This window comes from Gracilinanus agilis, chromosome 3 (genome assembly GCF_016433145.1).
Source record: "Gracilinanus agilis isolate LMUSP501 chromosome 3, AgileGrace, whole genome shotgun sequence".
NCBI classification, from domain to species: Eukaryota; Metazoa; Chordata; class Mammalia; order Didelphimorphia; family Didelphidae; genus Gracilinanus; species Gracilinanus agilis.
This window is the reverse complement of record NC_058132.1, coordinates 89,263,154-89,283,484: the sequence shown is the minus strand read 5'-3', so window position 1 is coordinate 89,283,484 and position 20,331 is coordinate 89,263,154. Positions and strand designations below refer to the sequence as shown.

Genomic DNA, 20,331 nt, shown 5'->3' with positions numbered 1-20,331 from the left:
ACAACATAGAGGCAGTGGTGGGATGTGAATCACTTGAATATCATTTTAAGTTGAATCAATCAAAAAAGTTTAAATTACATGCACATAAATCCACAAAGTTTGCTAGAGAAATACATTAAATTCCACTGGGAACCAGAGAGGGAGAAAAAAGGTGGTGAAACACTTCTTGAAGGAATTGATGATTAATAAAATATACTCCATCTTTAGAGCATGCTTATTCAATATAGGTTTGAGAGGATTTTTTGAAAGGTTGAGAAAACAGGTTTGGGAACTGTGGAAGGGAAGGGAAGAAGAATCATAGAATAGAAGTAGAGGTCATCAATTAGAAGTTAATAATAGGATATTCCTCTCTCATCACCTTTTTTTCTTTGTGAAGAAAGCAATCGGGAGAGTAGGAGCATAAATAATGGAGAGAAATGGAAAATTAACAATTATAACTATGACTACTAATGAATTGAACTTCACCTATGAAAATGAGAAGGCATTAGAATGGGTTAGAAATAAGAATATGATAATTTATTCATAAGAAAAACACTGAAAGTTTCACAGTGTTAAAATAAAGGGTTAAAAACAATATTCTCTGTTGATCAGATGGAAACAAAAGCTCTGGAGTAGCAATCATAATCTCAGGCAAAGATAATGTATACATAGGCTTAATTTGAAGAGTTAAAAATATAAAATATATTTTGCTGAAAACTCAGATAATTAATTAATATTATTTGGTAAAGTAGAAAATGAGATATTCTCAAAACACACAAGTTCTGTTTTAAAGTCTTGCCTCTATATACATAGCCTGTATGACCATGGGCAAGTTATTTAAAATCTCAGGCAACTTCCTAAGAGCAGAGAAGAACTGAACTGAACTGATAGGAGTTTTGTTATCTAGGATTTCCCAATAACAATGAAATCATAGGTCCAGATATTATCTATAGTTAATAAATATGCATCAAATATCAAAATTAATAAACTCATTAAATTAAACACTTATTTGTGTAAAGCACTGTTCTAAACAATATTTAAATACTACACATAAAAGCTAATTGATTTATAGGGAGAAATAGACAGTAAATTTATAATGATTGGAGATATCACTATGCTCCTTTTAAAAACTAGTTAAATTCATCCAGAAGATGAAAGAGAAAGAAATGGAAGCAAAGTGATCTTTTCTCTAAACTTAAAACTTTTTTTTTCCTTAGTGCTCTTTTGATTACTAAATGATAATAGAAAGGAATAAATATACCACCACTATGCATGCATTTTCAAAACACACACACACACACACTTACAATACTGATCTTATATTAAGGCATAAAAAACCTAAAACCCATGTCAAATCGGAAGAGCAAAAATATTAAACACATTTTTAGCACAATAAAATAATATAAATGTTTAGTAAAGGACTAACTAAAATTAAAAAAAAATAATTGGAGCCAAAATAACTAGATCTTAAATTATTGGTGAAACAAAAATCAAATTAAAATCATTTAATTAAAGAAAATAACAGATAACATGAACAATTTTGAGATGCAGCCAAAACAGCCATTTAGACAAAATATGCATGTCTAAATAACATGTTGAAATGAGAATGAAAAGTTTTAAAAAAAGACAAACTGGAACAGAAATAAAATTTAAAAACCAGTGAAGCACTAAAAAATAAATTGCTTTTGGATATTAACAGTTAAAAAAACACATGAGTTGGTTATATTAAAACAGGGATTCTTTTTCTTTTTAAAATAAACAAATAACACAGATAAAATATTACCTCATTTTTCTGAATAGAAAACCAAGTTGATGATTATTTGAAAATAATTCATGGCAAATAAAAAATGAAAGAATTTCCTAGAAAATACTTTGCCCAATTATATGCCTACAAAGTATGAGCAAAATATCATCAATGAATATTTAAAAAACAAAAAAATTGATAAGCAGAACAAAAAATATAGAATTTAAATAGCCTACTAATAGAAAAAGTTAAATAAGGTATAAATGAATACTCAAAGGTGAAAAAAATTCCACAGAGAATAACTCATGATCAAATGAATTTACAAATGAATTCTATTGAACATACAAAGGAAAATTTATTATAATTTCACATAAGCCATAACAATTAAAAAAATTTACAAAAGTCTTTCTATGATGCAAATATTGTTTTTATTCTTAAATGTAGTATGAAAAGAAAAAAGAAAAGAAAGAATATTTATAGTCTCACTTTTTGTGGTGGCAAAAAACTGGAAAATGAGGGTATGCCCTTCAATTGGGGTATGGCTGAACAAATTGTGGTATATGTCAGTGATGGAATACTGTTGTGCTCAAAGGAATAATAAACTGGAGGAATTCCATGTGAACTGGAAAGACTGCCAGGAATTGATGCAGAGTGAAAGGAACAGAGCCAGAAGAACTTTGTACACAGAGACTGATACACTGTGGTAAAATCAAATGTAATGGAAGTCTGTACTAGCAGCAATGAAATGACCCAAGATAATTCTGAGGAATTTATGGAAAAGAACGAAACCCACATTCAGAGGAAGAACTACAGGAGAGGAAACACAGAAGAAAGCAACTGCTTGAACACTTGGGTTGATAAGAAACAACTGCTTGAACACTTAGGTTGATGAGGACATGATTGTGGATGTGGACCCGAAAGGACCACACCAATGCAACTATCATCAATAGGTAAATAAGTCTTGACTGACCACACATGTTAAAACCAGTGGAAATTCCAGTTAGCTATGTGTGTGGAGGGGAGTTTGAGGAGGTGAAGGGGAAAGTAAAAACATGAATCATGGAACTATGGAAAATTTTTCTAAAAATAAAAAAATAGTTATTTAAAAACAAACAACAACAACAACAACAACAACAACAACAAAAAACACAAATATGGTACTGATTCCAAAGACAGGCAGAGCAAAAACAGAGAAAGAAAACTACAGACCAATCTCCCTAATGAACATAGATGGAAAAACCTTAAATAGAATACTAGCAAAAATTCCCCAACTTAGAAATGTGCAATGGAAATGAATAGGCAATTTTCAGATAAAGAAATCAAAACTATCAATAAGTACATGAGAAAGTGTTCTAAATCTCTAATAATTAGAGAAATGCAAATGAAAACAACTCTGAGGTACCACCTCACACCTAGAAGATTGGCTAAAATGACAGCAAGGGAGAGTAATAAATGTTGGTGGGGATGTGGCAAAATTAGGACATTAATGCATTGCTGGTAGAGTTGTGAACTGATCCAACCATTCTGGATGGCAATTTGGAACTATGCCCAAAGAGCACTAAAAGACTGCTTGCCCTTTGATCAACCCATAGCATTGCTGGGTTTGTACCCCAAAGAGATAATAAGGAAAAAGACATGTACAAAAATATTTATAGCTATGCTCTTTGTGGTGGCAAAAAACTGCAAAGCGAGGGTATGCCCTTCAATTGGGGAATGGCTGAACAAATTGTGGTATATGCTGGTGATGGAATACTACTGTGCTCAAAGGAATAATAAACTGGAGGAATTCCATGTGAACTAGAATGACCTCCAGGAATTGATGTAGAGTGAAAGGATCAGAGTCAGAAGAACTTTATACACAGAGACTGATACACTGTGGTAAAATCGAATGTAATGGACTTCTGTACTAGCAGCAATGCAATGACCCAGGAAGATTCTGAGGGATTTCTGGAAAAGAACGCTACCCCACATTCAGAGGAAGAACTACAGGAGTGGAAACACAAAAAATAAAAACCAACTGCTTGAACACATGGGTTGATGTGGACATGATTGGGGATGTAGACTCTAAATGACCATCCCAATGCAACTATCAATAATATGGAAATAGGTCTTGATCAATGACACATGTTAAATCCAGTCGAAATGTGCTTCAGCTATGGGTGTGGGGGGATTTTGGGGGCGAGAGAGTAAGAACATGAATCATGGAACCATGGAAAAATTTTTTTTCTAAAAAAAATTAAAAAAATAAAGTGAAAAGTGACTTAGGAATACCTCGTCAAAAACCATAATAACTAGCATTAATTATTTTAAAAATGAGATTGACTAAAATACATACAACATATTGAATCAAGTGCAACCTACTGATTTTAAAGTATTCACTAAATCCAAAAATCCTAATTATTTCTGGAAGAATTCATTATTTGACAAAAATGCTAAGGAGTCTTTTTTGAGTGAGTATTATTTCACCTTTAGACTTAAGCCTGGACCCAAAGGATCCCTTCACAGCTCTGGATAGAGCAAAGAACCCTTGACCAGATTTGTGGTTCAGTGGATATAGTGTGAGACTTGGGGTCATTTCTAACTTCTGTAAAATGGGAGTAATAATAGCCACTAAGTTTATCATAAAATGTGCATATATTTAAAGCACGTCATTGTTTTACAGTGTTAATATAAAGAGTAGCTATTCCAGATATGCTTTGATAGCATTGAACTATTCAGGAACATCTATAGCACATTTGGTCATTTCTCTATTAATTTTTCCCTTACCAATTGATCCTCAATGTTCTTCAGCTGGGCAAATAGTCCTTTTCTTCTCTAAAAGCAGTGAAACAAGAAATGTTTCATTCCCTTCTAGACATTCATCATAAGACCCTGACAAATGTATGAGGATAGTCTCTGCATTTCCTTCTAACTCTGAAATTATATGGATTCAATTCTCATGATTCAAGGTTTGCCTTGTTCTCATGTTTCCAGGATGACTAGGACTCAATGTGGAATCTCTGTCTGTTTCTGTTGTTTGTGGAGAAGATACTGTCATGATGAGGTTGGTAGTGTATAGGAAGTAAATGAAACTGTAATGGAGCTTGTGGTTTAACACAAGTAAATAAGCTTCAGTGAATCTGCAGGTTTATGTTGAATCAGCTGACAGGCACCAACACTCAATTGATTCCTCCTTTACACTGACCAATGAGGAAGTAGAAGATTCTTCTCCAGCTGTCAGTGCTAAATGAATTTAGTTCTTTATATGAAATGAAGATGAATAAACTCAAACTATTAAAGATGTTATAACTGACTGTGATTTGTTGATCCTGATATTGGAAGATCAATAAGGAGCTGAATGAACTTGGTGATATAAAGGAGAAGTTTTAACTGACAACTTCCCCTAAGAATCTTCAGTACAGATCAGGTCAGTACAGGCTTCTATCTTTTTTACTCATTTAATGAAGGTAAACAAGGTTAGGGAAAGGATGAGTTGAAATATTGAAGAAAGAGGGATGAGGGATGAATCTTAAAACCTTGTCTAACTAATTAAGTCAATAATAAATCCTCTGAAGTTTTCAGGAGAAGCTGATTCACAGAACCTGCCAGGCAAATTTGCCTAGGTCAGGCCCTGATTATTTTATGTTCTAGCACAGTTCAAGTTGACTTGGTTTAAAAGAGTTGATCTTCAATATTTATCTCCTTGATGTTGTTTAGAAAGTTGTATATTATTAATGATGTTTGTGGCTGGATACTTATAGCATTGGATGAGCAATGAGCTTAGGTAACTAATCCTATGAGGTATAAGTTAACCTTGGCTAAGAGACAATCCTGAGATGCCTACCTTCCCATCATACTCAAGACTGAGAACATGAAGATGGAAATCAGTCTCAATTTATTGGCTCCTCTCAACAGAGTTTTTGGTCTCATGTCAGCTCATGCCACTCCTGCATTCTGCATTCCAACCTCAGTAACTGGCAACTAACCTGACCCAAAATGGCTTCTTGCAAAAGTATTTACAGTAGTAATTATAACTGGTTGCAAACTAGGTTAATGAGTCTTCCATTTTTGATCTGTTAGAGAAGTAATGGAAATCCTACATTGGTCTAGCATTTAAAGACTTGTATACTTGTCATTTCCTATGCTCATGGCTGTATCATTGTACCATTTGTTAGAGATAATCTAGAACACAAGCAACAGTAGTCTTATACTATTCATATATAAACTCTACATGAACATCTGTGACAAATCATGGAAATAACACAGGTGTTAAAATTGGAAATGCTATTTTTTGATAATTATCCTCTCTAAGGAAGCTAATCTTTTCATTATTTTGTTAAGAAAAACAAGCTAGAGTAAATATTTCCTTTAATCTAAACTTTCTCATCAATTATCCTACAGGAGGACACAATTACCTTTGTTTCTGTCACATATTTTTACAAATATATTTACCTCTTCTTTATTTCCCTACTTCTTGATATGACCTATAACTACCTCATATGTGGCTTGCAAATATGATCTCTTTTATAGAAGTGGATTAATTTTGACCCTGACCTATTCTGGTACAATAGCACAACACCAAATTCCCTTATGTCTGGGTCAGAAAGCCCTATGAGTTGAAGTGGAAAATCCATATAATTTTTCTCAATTTGTGCTTAGAAGGACAACTCGGCAGTCCTGAAACCGCTGTGGGATTCATGCAACTGAAAAGGAGAAAGCAAATTCTCTTATGTCCTTTATATACCCTGGTGATATAGTCTACAGGGACCTTCACAACTTACTTTGGGTCCCCTAGACAGAGAGAGAAGTGAAAGGCACTAGCCTTTCATCAGGTATAGCTAGTATATGCATTCTGATTGTTAGAGAAGTAGATTGCCTTAGACTAAGGAAGGGAGGAAGCCTCTGATTTTTCTCTTGTGATGAAAAAGGAATGGAGACAGTTGAGGCTATAATGCCTTCTTGGGGGAGGGAGATATATTTATCTCAGCACATCTTTTGAGTTATATTCTGAAAGGCACTGCTGTCATTACCAGTTAGGCTGGATTTCTTCATTCTAGTCCTCAAGTACTTCACTTGAAGGCATGAGAGGCTAGAAATTTGAGTCCTTTTCATCATATATTCTGACTAAAGAGAGGAAAAAAAATTAAACATTTCTGGCCATCAACGTGGTTGTCTCTGGAAACAAAATTCAGGTATGTGGGTTGTTGGAGGGAAGAGGAAACATACAAATTTTTTTTATCTCACAGTCCTTTCCCCCACTCCTTTATCAATATTTTTTGATTAACCTATTTAGAATGAATACTGAGGGGGCAGCTGGGTAGCTCAGTGGATTGAGAGTTAGGCCTAGAGACGGGAGGTCCTAGGTTCAAATCCGGACTCAGACACTTCCCAGCTGTGTGACCCTGGGCAAGTCACTTGATCCCCATTGCCCACCCTTACCACTCTTCCACCTATGAGCCAATACAGAGAAGTTAAGGGTTTAAAAAAATAAAATAGAATGAATACTGAATTGAAGGGGAAAATCCAGGATCTCAAGATCTCTCCCTGAACTTGTCTCCTTCCAACTCAGCTTATCTTTAGGCTAAATCAATGTGATTCTCCAGACACAGATTTGGTAGTTGTTTAATCCCTGTAATTTTAGGAAAACAGCACTGATAGAATTCTGAAGGAAATTATGACACCCAGAGGTGAAGTCTGAAAGAAGGAAAACACAATTTTCTTAAGTCCCTTCTATATTCACATGAGTAATGGAGAACTTTCTTCGAGAGAATGGGACCCGTCCTTTTTTAATTCAATGACAAAGGCTTAAAAACATTTAAAAGGCTGTGTGAACAATTCCAAAAGTACAAGAAGAAACATGCAATGTATGAAGACTAAAAAAATGCATATTGACAATAGAAGTGTCTGGAGAAAAGTTTGGAGAGAATCTTGGCTTAAGCTGACTGGAAAATCAATATACAATAGGTAGTCAAAGCATGAATAAAATGTATTATCAGAAGTATAGTCCTCAAATTAAAGAAAATTTATAGCTTTCCCTATGTGCCCTACTCAGCTAAAATTTAGGGTATGGTATTAATTGGGGAAGGAAGGAAGAGGACTACTTTTCAGGAAGAAGTCAAGAGTATGACGACCTGGATACTGATACAATTAGAGACTTGGTTTTATGAATATATATATATTTAAGTTTTTGTGAACATGAAACCTCAAAAATTAGTGTGTATGATGATTTCCTTTATATATTAATATCACTATAAAGTAATATAAATTGAGACACCAAATATATCATTTAGTTTAATGTATACTTGTCAGTAGCAGTCAGGTGGCATAACAGATAGTGTTTGCTGGCAATCAAAAAAACCTGAGTTCAGCTTTGGCAGAACACTTTCTGGCTCTGCAACCGCGGCCACTTAATTTCTGACTCAATTTCCTCAAGAGTAAAATGAGGATGATAATAGCACATATCTCATATGGTTATTTTAAGGATCAAAAGGGACATTTATAAACCGTTTAGTATAGTTACTGGCATTTAGCAGGCATTTACTGAATTCTTAGTTCCCTTCCCTTTCTCTTCAGTGAAGAAATAGTGTCCCAAAATAATTAAATGGCTTAACCAATGTCTCTGAAAGAGAAGTAGAATAGAGGTGTTTAAGCATTTAATACAGTGTTATTCTTTAAAGGCTGTCACATGGAAGAGGCTATGTAATTGTTTGAAGAGGGAGGAACAAAGAATAAAAAGGAGAAATTACTAGCCAATCCAAACAGCTTGTGCTTAATTCTGCCCAATAAAATTTTTTAAAATCCTTTCTGACAAAGGAAAAAGTGTAACCAAATGGTAATTGTTAAACAATAATCATTTAATGATGATGACATTTAAAATAGGCTACATTTATATGGTTTGTATGGTATAAAAAGTCCTTTACATTGCTTAGATAATTTGATTAATTTATTTGATCCCCAGAAGCCTACAATTAAATCTAAATCAATTGAATTATCCAATATTTGTTAACAACTTATTACTATTAAGGAATTATGTTAGATGACAGAGATATAAAATCAAAAAATGAAACAATCCTTTCTCCCAAAGGACTTGCATTCCACAATAAAAATAGGATATTTGAGACATTATTATAATTCAACGTAGGTGGTAAAGGCTGAGGAGATTAAACAATGTTCTAAAATAGGCAGCCTAATAGAGGGGAAATGAGATTTTGATCAGGAACCTCATGTTCAAATCCTGTCTCAAATACTTACTAGACAAGTCACTGCATCTCTCAGTTTTAGTCTCCTTATCTGCAGAATGGAGACAATATTTTATGATATATTCATATGATCTATTTCAAAGGTTGTGAAAAATACTTTGAAGTTTTCAAAATGCTATATAAATATGAATTGATAGTACTTAGGGAAGGAATCCACATACATCGTAGGGGATCAGTGAAGGCTTTATGGATGAATTCAGCCTCTAAGTTGAACAGTGAAGAATGATATTGAATTGGAATGGTGGAGATGAAGAGATATAATTCTAGGCACAATTGATACCCAAAAGTGCAGAGGTGGGAGATGACGTTATACTTTTTGGAAAATTCTCAGTAGTGCAGACTGACTGAAGGGTTGAGTATCCATGGGGGTAAAAGAATAAGGCTGACAATTAGGTGGATAATTACATTTCATAAGTTAAAAAAATATTTTCCTGTCACTGTAAATACAAATTTAGAATGGTCACTAGTAAGTGTGCCTATATCCTCTGCTTTTGATTTTGTGAAACGTTTACAATGAAAATGAGAAGTTTATCCTGGGAGAAAGAGGCTATGGGATCGCTGACAGTAATGGGGCAAGCAGTTTTGAAGTGGTGCTAGGAGAAGGATGTCTTTTCTTGGAGGTTTCTGTTCTATTGAAGCAGAAATTCATTAGACTCAAACTTAAATTCCATTATCCTGTTATCACTCTTGGTACAATCAGTTGTTTTCCACAAGTTTTAAATTCAGTGACTTTTTTACTTTAGAGGGGTCAGAATGCTAGTTCTCAGTAACCTGATTCTTCATGGCCAATCCTGACCCACTTTACCTAACTCAAAGAGTACCTTCTTCAGGAGACATTACACCCTCTCCCAAGAGTCTAGTGCCTTCCTTTCTTAGATTAATTTCCATTTACCTCATGCCTGTATTGTTGTACCTCACTATTTCTATGTTGTTTCTGCCATTAAAATGTAAACTCATTTAAATAGTAGGATAAACTGATGTGTGTGGATGTTATTATGTACCAAGGGATACCCCAGTCTTCTTTAGTGAAGTAAGGCAGATTTGGCCTTACCAGGCCAGAGTGCAAACCAGTCTTGTAAAATTTCTTGAGGTAAAAATGAAAGATTTATTAGTTAAACAAAAGGGTAAGGAAGGAGGATTTAGGAACAAGGATGCCCTAATCTCTAAGGTCTTACTTCCCTCTTTCCCCTAAGTCTATCGCAAGATGGAGTCTTCATGATCTTGATGCTCCCTAATACTCTCTGCTTCTGGCTAAATATTTCCAAACCCTCTCTATGCTACCTGACATTAAAATCCTCCCTTGTCAGTTTATATGGATGTTATTAGTTTTTCAAAGATGGATAAGGATGAACTCAAGGTGACTGTGTTCACCCTGGCTAGACAGGGCCTTGGGTGAACATCTCAGCCCTCACACAACAATGAACTCTGGATAACTCTTCTTAGTCGGGGTTGATACTATAAAGATCTTCTTTAAGTATGTTTCTTCTGTGAAAAAAAGGTACTCCCAAAGGAAATACAAAGGTTTCCTTTCTCTCACCAAGAGGTTTGGTTTGACAGGCTCAGCAGTGAGAAGCAGCTCCTTCCTCCCAGGCTTTGGAGCAGGAAGAGAGTGAAGTGACTGTTGCACCTTCACAACTCTCCTCCTCTCTCCCTGCATTCCAGAATCTTTTCTTCAGAGTTCCTAGCATGTACCCATGCCAGCCTCTCCAAGGCAAATTTCAACTTCTCTTAAACTCTTTCTTATTTCTATAATTCTACTATGACATCCTTGAGAGAAGAAATGTGATTTTTGAAGTCATTTTTGTTTTTGTAGCCCTAGTACTTACCACAGAGATTAGCACTTAATAAATATGTGTTGCCTGCCTGACTGACTGACCATATTTCAGGCACCTCTAATTCCACTGAGAATTTGTATCACATAATTCATCACTATCATAAACTCTTTTTAAAAATTTTAAACCCTTGCCTTTCATCTTGGAGCTAATACTATGTATTGGCTCCAAGACAGAAGAGTGGTAAGGGCTAGGAAATAGGGGTTAAGTGACTTGCCCAGGGTCACACAGCTAGGGAGTATCTGAGGCCAGATTTGAACCCAGGACATCCTCAATCCACTGAGCCACCTAGCTTCCCCCTCTCATAAACTCTTAAAAACCTTACCTTCCATCTAAGAATCTATACAGTTTATTTATTTCAAGGCAGAAGAAGAGTATAAGAATATAAATGGGTTAGGCAATGCAAGTTAAGTGACTTGCCCAGGGTCACTCAGCTAGGAAGTGTCTGAGGCCAGATTTGAAGCCATCACCTCCCATCTCTAGACCTGGTTCTCAATACAGTCTACCACCTACCTTCCTCCACTCTCATAGTCTTAGGCAGATTCTGACTGCAAGGATTTTTATTAACCAATAGCCTGACTCTCATTTTATAGAAAGATATATTATTATGTAAACATGAATGTGGAATGTCATATGTGAGTGTAGTTACCCACTGTAGGCTGAAGTAATGTGAGAAATAAAGGAAAAGATAAAGACATAATCATTGTTCTCTCATTACTCACAATCTATGTAGAGAGATGACTCAAATGTGACAGATTTTACAAATTGATTTGTCCATTTAACAATGTAACCATCTATAAAATGAGTATCTTAATGTATAAAATGTTCATTTTAGAGAAACTTTACATATAAGGATTCCCTTAAGATTTATGAGTGATAAATTTTGTGAAACAACCTCTAAAGGAGAACAGAGATGCTTGAGACATGGTCAGTCAGTCAACAAGTGTTCACTGAGCATTTATTCTGTTCTATACTCTGTACTATACATTGTGGGGGTACAAAAATCTCATCTCTCAGGTATTTCACTCTCTTATGAAAGACAATACATCAATAGCCAGGTACAAGAACAAAAGTACACACTAGGTGGTGTGGAGGTGGAAAATTTGCTATACCTGAGCTAAATTCCCAGCATCCTTTTAAGTATGTCCTCATTTGACAGGGGCTTGGGAGATAAATTTGGCTGAGACCCATGCCGTGAACTCTTTTTTGGGAGTTTGAGCTTTGCTTTGGTTAAGGTGTGGCAGGCATGGGTCTCTGGCTCTGTGCTCTGCTCACTCAACTGAAGGAATCCCTTTCCCTCTCTTTACTATCTCTACTTTGCTGTAATAAAGCTACTAAAAAGCTACTAACAGCCTCATAATTTAAATTGTAATTTATTACAGTGGAAAGTCATTTCAGAAGGGAATGTATTAGCAACTAAGAAGACTGGTCGAGGCCTCCTAAACAGGTATACTTTTATCTCAGTTTTAAAAGATGTTAAGGACCCTAAGAGATGGCTTAAGAGAACATTTCAGTCATGAAGAACAAGTAGTGAAGAGGCAAGAAGACAAACTTTTGGAGTATGAGGGATAATATTTGAACAAGTGGTTTAGTTTAACTGGATTATATATCCGATAAAGGTGAGTAAAGTGAAAGAAAATCACACATTTGAGAAAGGACCAGCTTATGGAGATGTTTAAATGTGAAAAGAGGATTTTATATCTCATTTTGGAGAAAATAGGGAATGATGGGATCTATTCAGAAAGAAAGTGACATGGGCAGATAGACTTACACATTTATAGAAAACCTTTTTGATAGCTGAATAGATGAAATATTGGAGTGAGGAGAGGCAAGTCTGGAACATCAATTAGAAAGCTATTATTTCAACAGTCCCAGAGAGAGGTAATGAGGGCCTGGGCCAGAATGAAGTAGCAGTTGCATGGGTGGCTAGACGTGGGGCATGAGAAATGTACTGAAGAGAGAAATGACAAGAGTTGTCGATATATTGGAAAAGGACACTGGATGAGAATAAGGATTTGAGGAAGACATTGAAGTTGTCTGTGAGAATCATGGTACTTTAAACAATAGGGAAATTGTAAAGAGGAAATAGCTTTGGAAAAATGTAATGAGTTCTGTTTTTGACACATTGAATTTGAGACACCTTCAAGATATCAGCTTAAAATATCTAAAGGTCAGTTGGTGATGAAAGACTAGAGTTAAGGGGAAAAAAACTAGAGGCGAATTTTGAAATTATCTCCAAAAAGCTGATCACTGAAGTCCTGGAAGATGATGAGATCACCAGATGAAATATAAGGAAAAGGAAAGAGGGGACATGAAAGAACATTCTGCCAGTTATATAAGTTGTTGGGCATGACATTGGCAAAGATCTATCAAAGGAGACTGAGTAATAAAAAGATAACTAAAGAGGAGAAACAGATGAAACCTAGAAACTCATGAATATTTAGGAGAAAGTGATCTATAGTCTCATGCTTCAGGCAGCTCAAAGATGAGACCTGAGGAAATGCACCTGATTTGGCAGTTAAGAGATAATTGAAAACTTTAGAAAGAGTAGTTTCAGTTACAATATAATATAGTGTGCCAGATTTCATAAGCTTTGGGAGAAAGTCAGAAAAGTAAAGACATCTATTATTGGTAGCTTCCTCAAGGATTTTAATGGAGAGGAATGATGTAGTAGGATATCTAGCAGTGACAGTAGGTCAAGTAAGGTTTTTGGTTTGCTTATTTTAAGGATTTAAGAAACATGAGCATGTTTGTAAACATGGGAATTTAATATAAAGTGTATCCCCTTATTCTTTTTTTAATTCATTTTTACTTTTTTTTAAACCCTTAACTTCTGTGTATTGGTTCCTTGGTGGAAGAGTGGTAAGGGTGGGCAATGGGGGTCAAGTTACTTGCCCAGGGTCACACAGCTGGCCCTTATTCTGTTTGAAAACCCTTTACCCATTCTTGTAAATTAAGTCAGGATGCCAGGATGTACTGTGACTAAAGTGCCCCATGGCTTTCTGGAGTCCTGACTTCCAGTAGAGGCTGACAGAAATCCCCTTGTGATGGGTGATGCATCTGGAAGTCAGGACTTGGGACTCAGACTGAAGTTAATCCTGGCCAATCAGAGACACAAGATGGCCTTATAAGAAAGGAATTGGAGCAGTAGTATTTTTTGGTTTTGTTTGTGTGTGCTATTCTTTCTCATTACTCTGGAGTATTCAATGCTCCACTTCCAATATGGCTAGGAGCTAGAAATGAGGAAGCATAGTACACCTTGGAAGGTTTTTTAGTTACAGTAGTGTGGTGTTGTCTCTCTTTTTCTCTCTGTCTCTTTGTTTCTCTCTGAGATTTACTAATAAATAATTATAAATTAATATGCAGTCTCCAGAGAATTTTAATCATTACATAAGTAGTGGCAAATGAGACAATAGGTAGGATGAGACTAAAGAAAGAAAGAAAACAAATATGAGGATATTTGCTTAATATTGAAGGCTATCAGGAATGCCACTTATTTTACCTGAGGAAATTGAGGCTTAAATCCTGATTTCATGTTTAGTGTTATTCCAAGAAATATTATTCATCTTCCATGGTTATACTTCTCAAAAAGTCTCTCTTAACTACTTCTTTGAGGTAGAGTGTGTTAGAAATATTCATAGACCTGACTTTTCTTAAAGAGAATTGAAAGCATCTCAAAATGAGTTAGGAAGACTTGTTTCAGAGTTAAAAATTGTAGAAGATGGCTAATGGAAATAATTTCTTTTTTCAGTTTTCTGAAGAGAAGGTTGTAGAAGCACGTATTCATTGTCTTTAAACCTTGGAATACATGCTGGACGAGAAGAAAATCAATCTCCGGGAATCCAAAGACAACATTTCTTTTTCTATGCAAAAAATTTTGAATATTTTCACACAGAGGAATGAAGACACTTTCATGGAAAAGCCTAATGTGTGTAGGTAGATATAGACTTAAATCCTATGACAGAGAATTGTGACTGTCTTCTCTATGCATTCTGATAACAAAAAGTGAGTGGTTGGATTTGCATTGATTCTAAGAAATGAAGTAATACTAAAAACCAAATGTTAATGACCAATTGTCAAGTATGCTACAAAAGAGATGCTTTGCAATCTTAGGTTGAATTAGATGACTAATGAAGCTACTTCCAAATTTGAAATTCTATATTTTACAATGCCCAACAAAAACCCATGTTTAGTCTTCAAAAAGACCTTAACCAAATCAAAACCTCCCTTTTATCAAACTCTAATACATATCCAAACTCTAGGCTTTTCACCTAACTGAAGGAGTACCATCATATTTATTTTTTTCTATTTGTCTGTATAAGATAGTGTTGACAACATCTATTGTATACTTAACACTATATTTTAGGGGCAGGACTACTTATATAGTTCACACATTGAACTAGTACCATAGCCAAAGCTCATCACAATGAAGATATTTTTAGATTGTATGATTTTTATGAATTTTTGGTTTCTTTTGGGGAAAATATGAGTAAGATTCAAGATCCTCATTATGTCAGCTTTCAATGGGACAAATGTACATCCTTCCTGCTTCTTCCTCCTTGGCATTCCAGGATTAGAGAATGCCCACATCTGGATATCCATCCCTTTCTGCTTGGTGTATGTGTTGGCTGTATTGGGGAACTGTACCTTGCTTTTCATTATCAAAAGTGACCCCAATCTGCATGAACCCATGTTTCTCTTCCTTTCCATGCTCTCTGTGGCAGACTTGATGCTTACAACCACCACTATGCCCAAGATTTTGAGCCTTTTTTGGTTCAATGATAGGGAGATATACTTTGAAGCATGCCTCACCCAGGTTTTTCTCATTCATGCCCTGTCTAACATTGAATCTGGAATCATCTTGGCCATGGCCTTTGATCGCTATGTGGCCATCTGCAATCCACTTAGACACTCAACCATCCTGACCTATGCAGTAATCCAGAGGTTAGGGTTGGTTATTGTCCTTCGTGGACTTGTGTTGCTTGGCCCTCACCCTTTCATGCTTAAATGGCTTCCCTACTGTAGGACTAATATCATCCCCCATACCTACTGTGAATTTATGGCACTGATCAAGCTGGCCTGTGCCCCAACCAAGATCTACAGAGCTTACAGCCTATTTGTTGCTTTTATCACAGCAGGGCTTGATTTCGTAATAATTATATGTTCCTATATCCTCATTCTTCGTACTGTATTTCGCCTACCCTCCAATGATGCTAGACTTAAGACATTAAGTACCTGTGGCTCCCATGTGTGGGTCATATTAATTTCTTATACTCCTGCCTTCTTCTCCTTTCTCACTCACAGGTTTGGACACCATATTGCTCCTTCTCTCCATATTTTTGTTGCCAATATCTATGTCCTTGTTCCACCCATGGTAAACCCTATTATTTATGGAGTCAAGACCAAGCAGATTCGGGAAAGATTCCTAAGAATCTTTACAGATAAAAATACCTGAACTTGGAAATAGAGGCTAAATAATGTAGTGGTGTTATATTAATTTCTGAACTAGGAACACATAAAAATTTTTGGAGTGAGAATTTGGGGAAATTGAGGCTCAAATCTACCTCATAATCCTGATAATATGCCAAAAAGCATCTTTCCAAGTCAGCTAGCATTTACTAATTACCTATTATGTGCCAACCACTGTACCAAGCTTTGAGGATACAAGGAAAGACAAAAAACCCAGTCCTTTTCCTGAAGGAAATTTATAGCCTATTGAGGAAGACAACATATAAACAACTGCATATAAACAAGATATATACAGGATTAATTAAAAATAATTTCAGAGAGAGATATTGTCAATTAGAGAAAAGGATTCATGTAGATCAGACTTTATCCAAGCACAAAGTATGTCCACATAACATCAGTAATGGTACTGATGACAGCTAGTGACATTCTAGAAGAGATATATTTGAAAAAAAAGGGCACACAAATATTTTAACTTTTAATTTTTCTTTCCTTCATGGAGGTTTTTCTCCAGAGTTCCCTGTGCAGTTCCATTACACACTATCATAGATACAAAACTTTCTAGAACAGATGGAGACTATGTCACGGACAATCTTCCAGCCTTTCAAGTTGTCTTCTCAATCCAATCTGGTAAAGTGAAGTATACAAAATGCTTGTTGCCTAACTAGGAAAACAAGACATATTAATGAAAAGGTAAATATGCAGAGATACTTTTCAATTGACAAATGAGTTCATATTAATGTAAACCTGAAAAAATAGAGAACTACCAGAGTAGATATAATAGTGAGTCTTTAATCTAGGCAAGGAAATTATAATTTTAGGAAACCACATAGAGACTTAGTCTTGGCATTACATTCTGGCAAGTCATACTAAACGTCAGCTCTAGAACTAAAGAAATGAGATGCTTAAAAAAAATCTTAGGAAATCTTGGGAAAGACATGGCATTGACAGGTTAGTTGGGCAAGGAGTGGGTCCTCTGGTTCTTCAGATTTGATTTTCTTCTTTCAAATTCAGTCCTCTCTAAGGAGGAAGGGAAATAATTGTCAAGATCTCTTTGTCATCTCTGGTAATCTGATGAGGACAGTTTAGTTGATAAGGAAATAATGGGACAAGAAGATCTCTTACCTCATGCTTCCAGCTCTGGCTCCAGGAGCATGGAGTTTATTATATATATTTCAAGACTCATTTCACACAAAAGAACCCCCCCCCCCCCGGAAACTTTGCAGATGTGCAGAAGTTACAAATTATGTCACATCAAAACACAAAACATTGGCTTTAGAATAGACCAAGGCCAAGGCTTAATTTTGAGTATGTTCTTATCAGAAAGCCAAGTCAGGGAATATTTTTCCCAGGGTTGAATCGCCCTGCTAAAGTTTTGGCCTTGGCTGTAGCTGCATTCCTGGGCAAAGGGGAACAGTGTTAACCCTTTACATTCAGGTTTGCTAGGAACGTAAAGCTTTTCAATAAGGTCACAATACTTTTCAACAAGAAATCACAAGGATCACAAAAGGGGTCAAAAGAAGAGTCTCAGATTTTTATCTATTCTCTTATTGGCTTCCCACAAATAATGTTTATTTGACGACATCAATGTCAGTGTACAGAGAATTCAACAGACTGGCTTATATCACAAAAAAAGGAAAATGTTAAAGGTTGGAGGGCACTAATACACTCTTGGAGGAGTTTTGAACTGATATAACAATTTTAGAGAGCAATTTGGAAGCATGTTCAGAGGTCCATAAAACTGTATATACCCTTTGACCCAGTAATATCACTACTAGATCTGTATTCCACAGAGGTCAAGATTGGGAGAAAAGGACTTAACTGTACAAAATATTTATAGTCGCTCTTTTTGTTGTGGCAAAAGGCTGGAAACCAAAAAGAAGTACATTAGTTGGGAATGGCTGAACAAGCTGTGGCATATGATTTTATGGAATACAATTGCACCATAAGAACTGATGAACAAGGCAATTACATACACACATGCATGCACACACACACATGCACACACACATACACACAAAAACTGGAAAGACATATGAAGTGATGCAAAGTACAATGAGCAGAATTAGAATGTCGTACACAGTAACAGCAATAATGTACTATGGCCAACAGTGAATGACAACAACTATTAACAATGCAAGGATCCAGAACAATTTCAAGAGACTCATGATTTGAAAAAGGTGACCCACCACCATAGAAGAAATTGATGGAGACTAAATACAGTTTGAAACATTACCTTCTTCACTTCATTTTCTCCATACTTTTTTCTCTATGTAAATTACATATATCTTCTTTTACAATGTGAAAAACATGAAAATATGGATTATATGAAAATACATTTATATGTATAACATATTACTTGCTATTTGGGGGAAGATGGTGGAGTGGGTGGCAAGGGATGCTCATCAGTTGGGGAATGGCCAAATAAATTATGGTATATGACACTGATGGAATACTATTAAGCCATAAGAATGATGAACAGGCTAATTAAAAAAAACCTTGGAAAGAACTACATTGGATAACGAATAGTGAAATGATTAGAAACAAGATAACATTATACAAAGCTACAGATTTAACTCCTGAAGAATAAAATGTGAATGTCACCTCCAGAAATGAATTGAAAGGTGGATACATAAAAGACTTAATTTGTATAAACATGTCTGCCTTCTGGATGATGTCTTTGGGATGTGGGGAGTGAGGGAGGGACTGGGACACTTGTGGATACATTTTATTAATAAAAAATAAATACTTTGAGAGAGTCAGTCATGTGATTATCTGAAAATTAGGTAATCAATAAGTTCATGGAATCTAAGTTCAGAGAGTTCCTGAATAGCTAGGGAAGTAAAGGAAGCCTTATAGCAAGTGGTCATGAGCCAGGTGTTGAAGGTTTAGATAAGTGGACATGTGGGGTAAGGAGAAAAGAGAAGAAAAGAAGAAAATAAATCTCCAGTGGGTTGGGAGACACTACCACCAGAAACAGTCTCTGAGGGACTAAACAAAATAATTCATACTGGCTTCCTAAATCATAGCCATTTCCTTTCTGCTCTGAATTTGTTTTACTGAATTTGACTATAGGCAAGCACTGTTCTCATATTGATGACCTTAGGTTGGCAGTTTCCTCAAAATAATGTCCTCTCTCTATAATTACGAGTTTTTCATTCTCAGAATATGGATTTTAATGAGTACAACTTAATGAGAAATTTACTCCTTAGAACTTTAGCTCTTTTCTTTGACTACAGAAACAGTTCTTGGTCCTAATCCCAGATTAACTCCCAAGAAGTAAATTAATTGATCTGTCCTGGGCCAGAATGTTATCTTTTACATTTTCCACATAAATAGCAGCCAATCTGTTATTTTGTAAAAACATCTGATTGTGATCTGACTATGCCACTTGTCTCCTTAAAAATTCAAAAGATTACTGATTACTCTTCTGTTTATGACTTTTTAGGCCTATATAATCCTTTAGGCCTTTATTTCCAGACTAAGCATTATTTCAATAGTTCCATTTAAGGCTTCAATCAGATTGCCCTACTTTATGTTCCCCATATATGACATTCTGTCTACTATATACATCATTCTCTGAAATCAGAATATTTTCACTCTTCACTTCTATCTCTTTTGACTCCTTGATCTCTTCTAGGATGAATTCAAGGAACACCTTCAAGATTCTTTTACTTTTTCCCCAAACTGTTATTGCTCTTTAAAAACCGTGGTCCATTTCTTTTCTTTTCTTTTTTTTGTGTTCTGTTCTTAAACACCAAAAGCAAGCTAATTAACATTTCTTTATACAGAGTGAAATAGAAAAGATGATTATATATGAAATCCATAAATTTATTAAGTTCAGTTTACTTTTTTAAAAGTATATGATTAGGTTCTGGGTTAAGATGGCGGCAGAGTAAGAAGCAGTCTTAACCTCTCCTGACCAAAACACACAAAACTCCTCAAGGGGACATAAAAACAAGTCCAGACGAACGGAGGAATCCCACAACAGGGCACAGTGTGGAAGGTACCTGGAATCAAGGCATCTCCATGCTATAAAGGGGTGAAACAGCTCTCACTAAATCTCGGGCTG

General features: G+C 35.5%; 1 protein-coding gene across 1 annotated transcript; it reads left to right on the top strand.

Moving 5' to 3' along the window:
* The first annotated feature begins 15,303 nt into the window (after positions 1-15,303).
* LOC123241156 (olfactory receptor 52E4-like) lies at positions 15,304-16,248 on the top strand. Its single transcript, XM_044668858.1, has one exon. The coding sequence runs from the start codon at positions 15,304-15,306 to the stop codon at positions 16,246-16,248; it is 945 nt and encodes a 314-aa protein (XP_044524793.1).
* Positions 16,249-20,331: the final 4,083 nt, after the last annotated feature.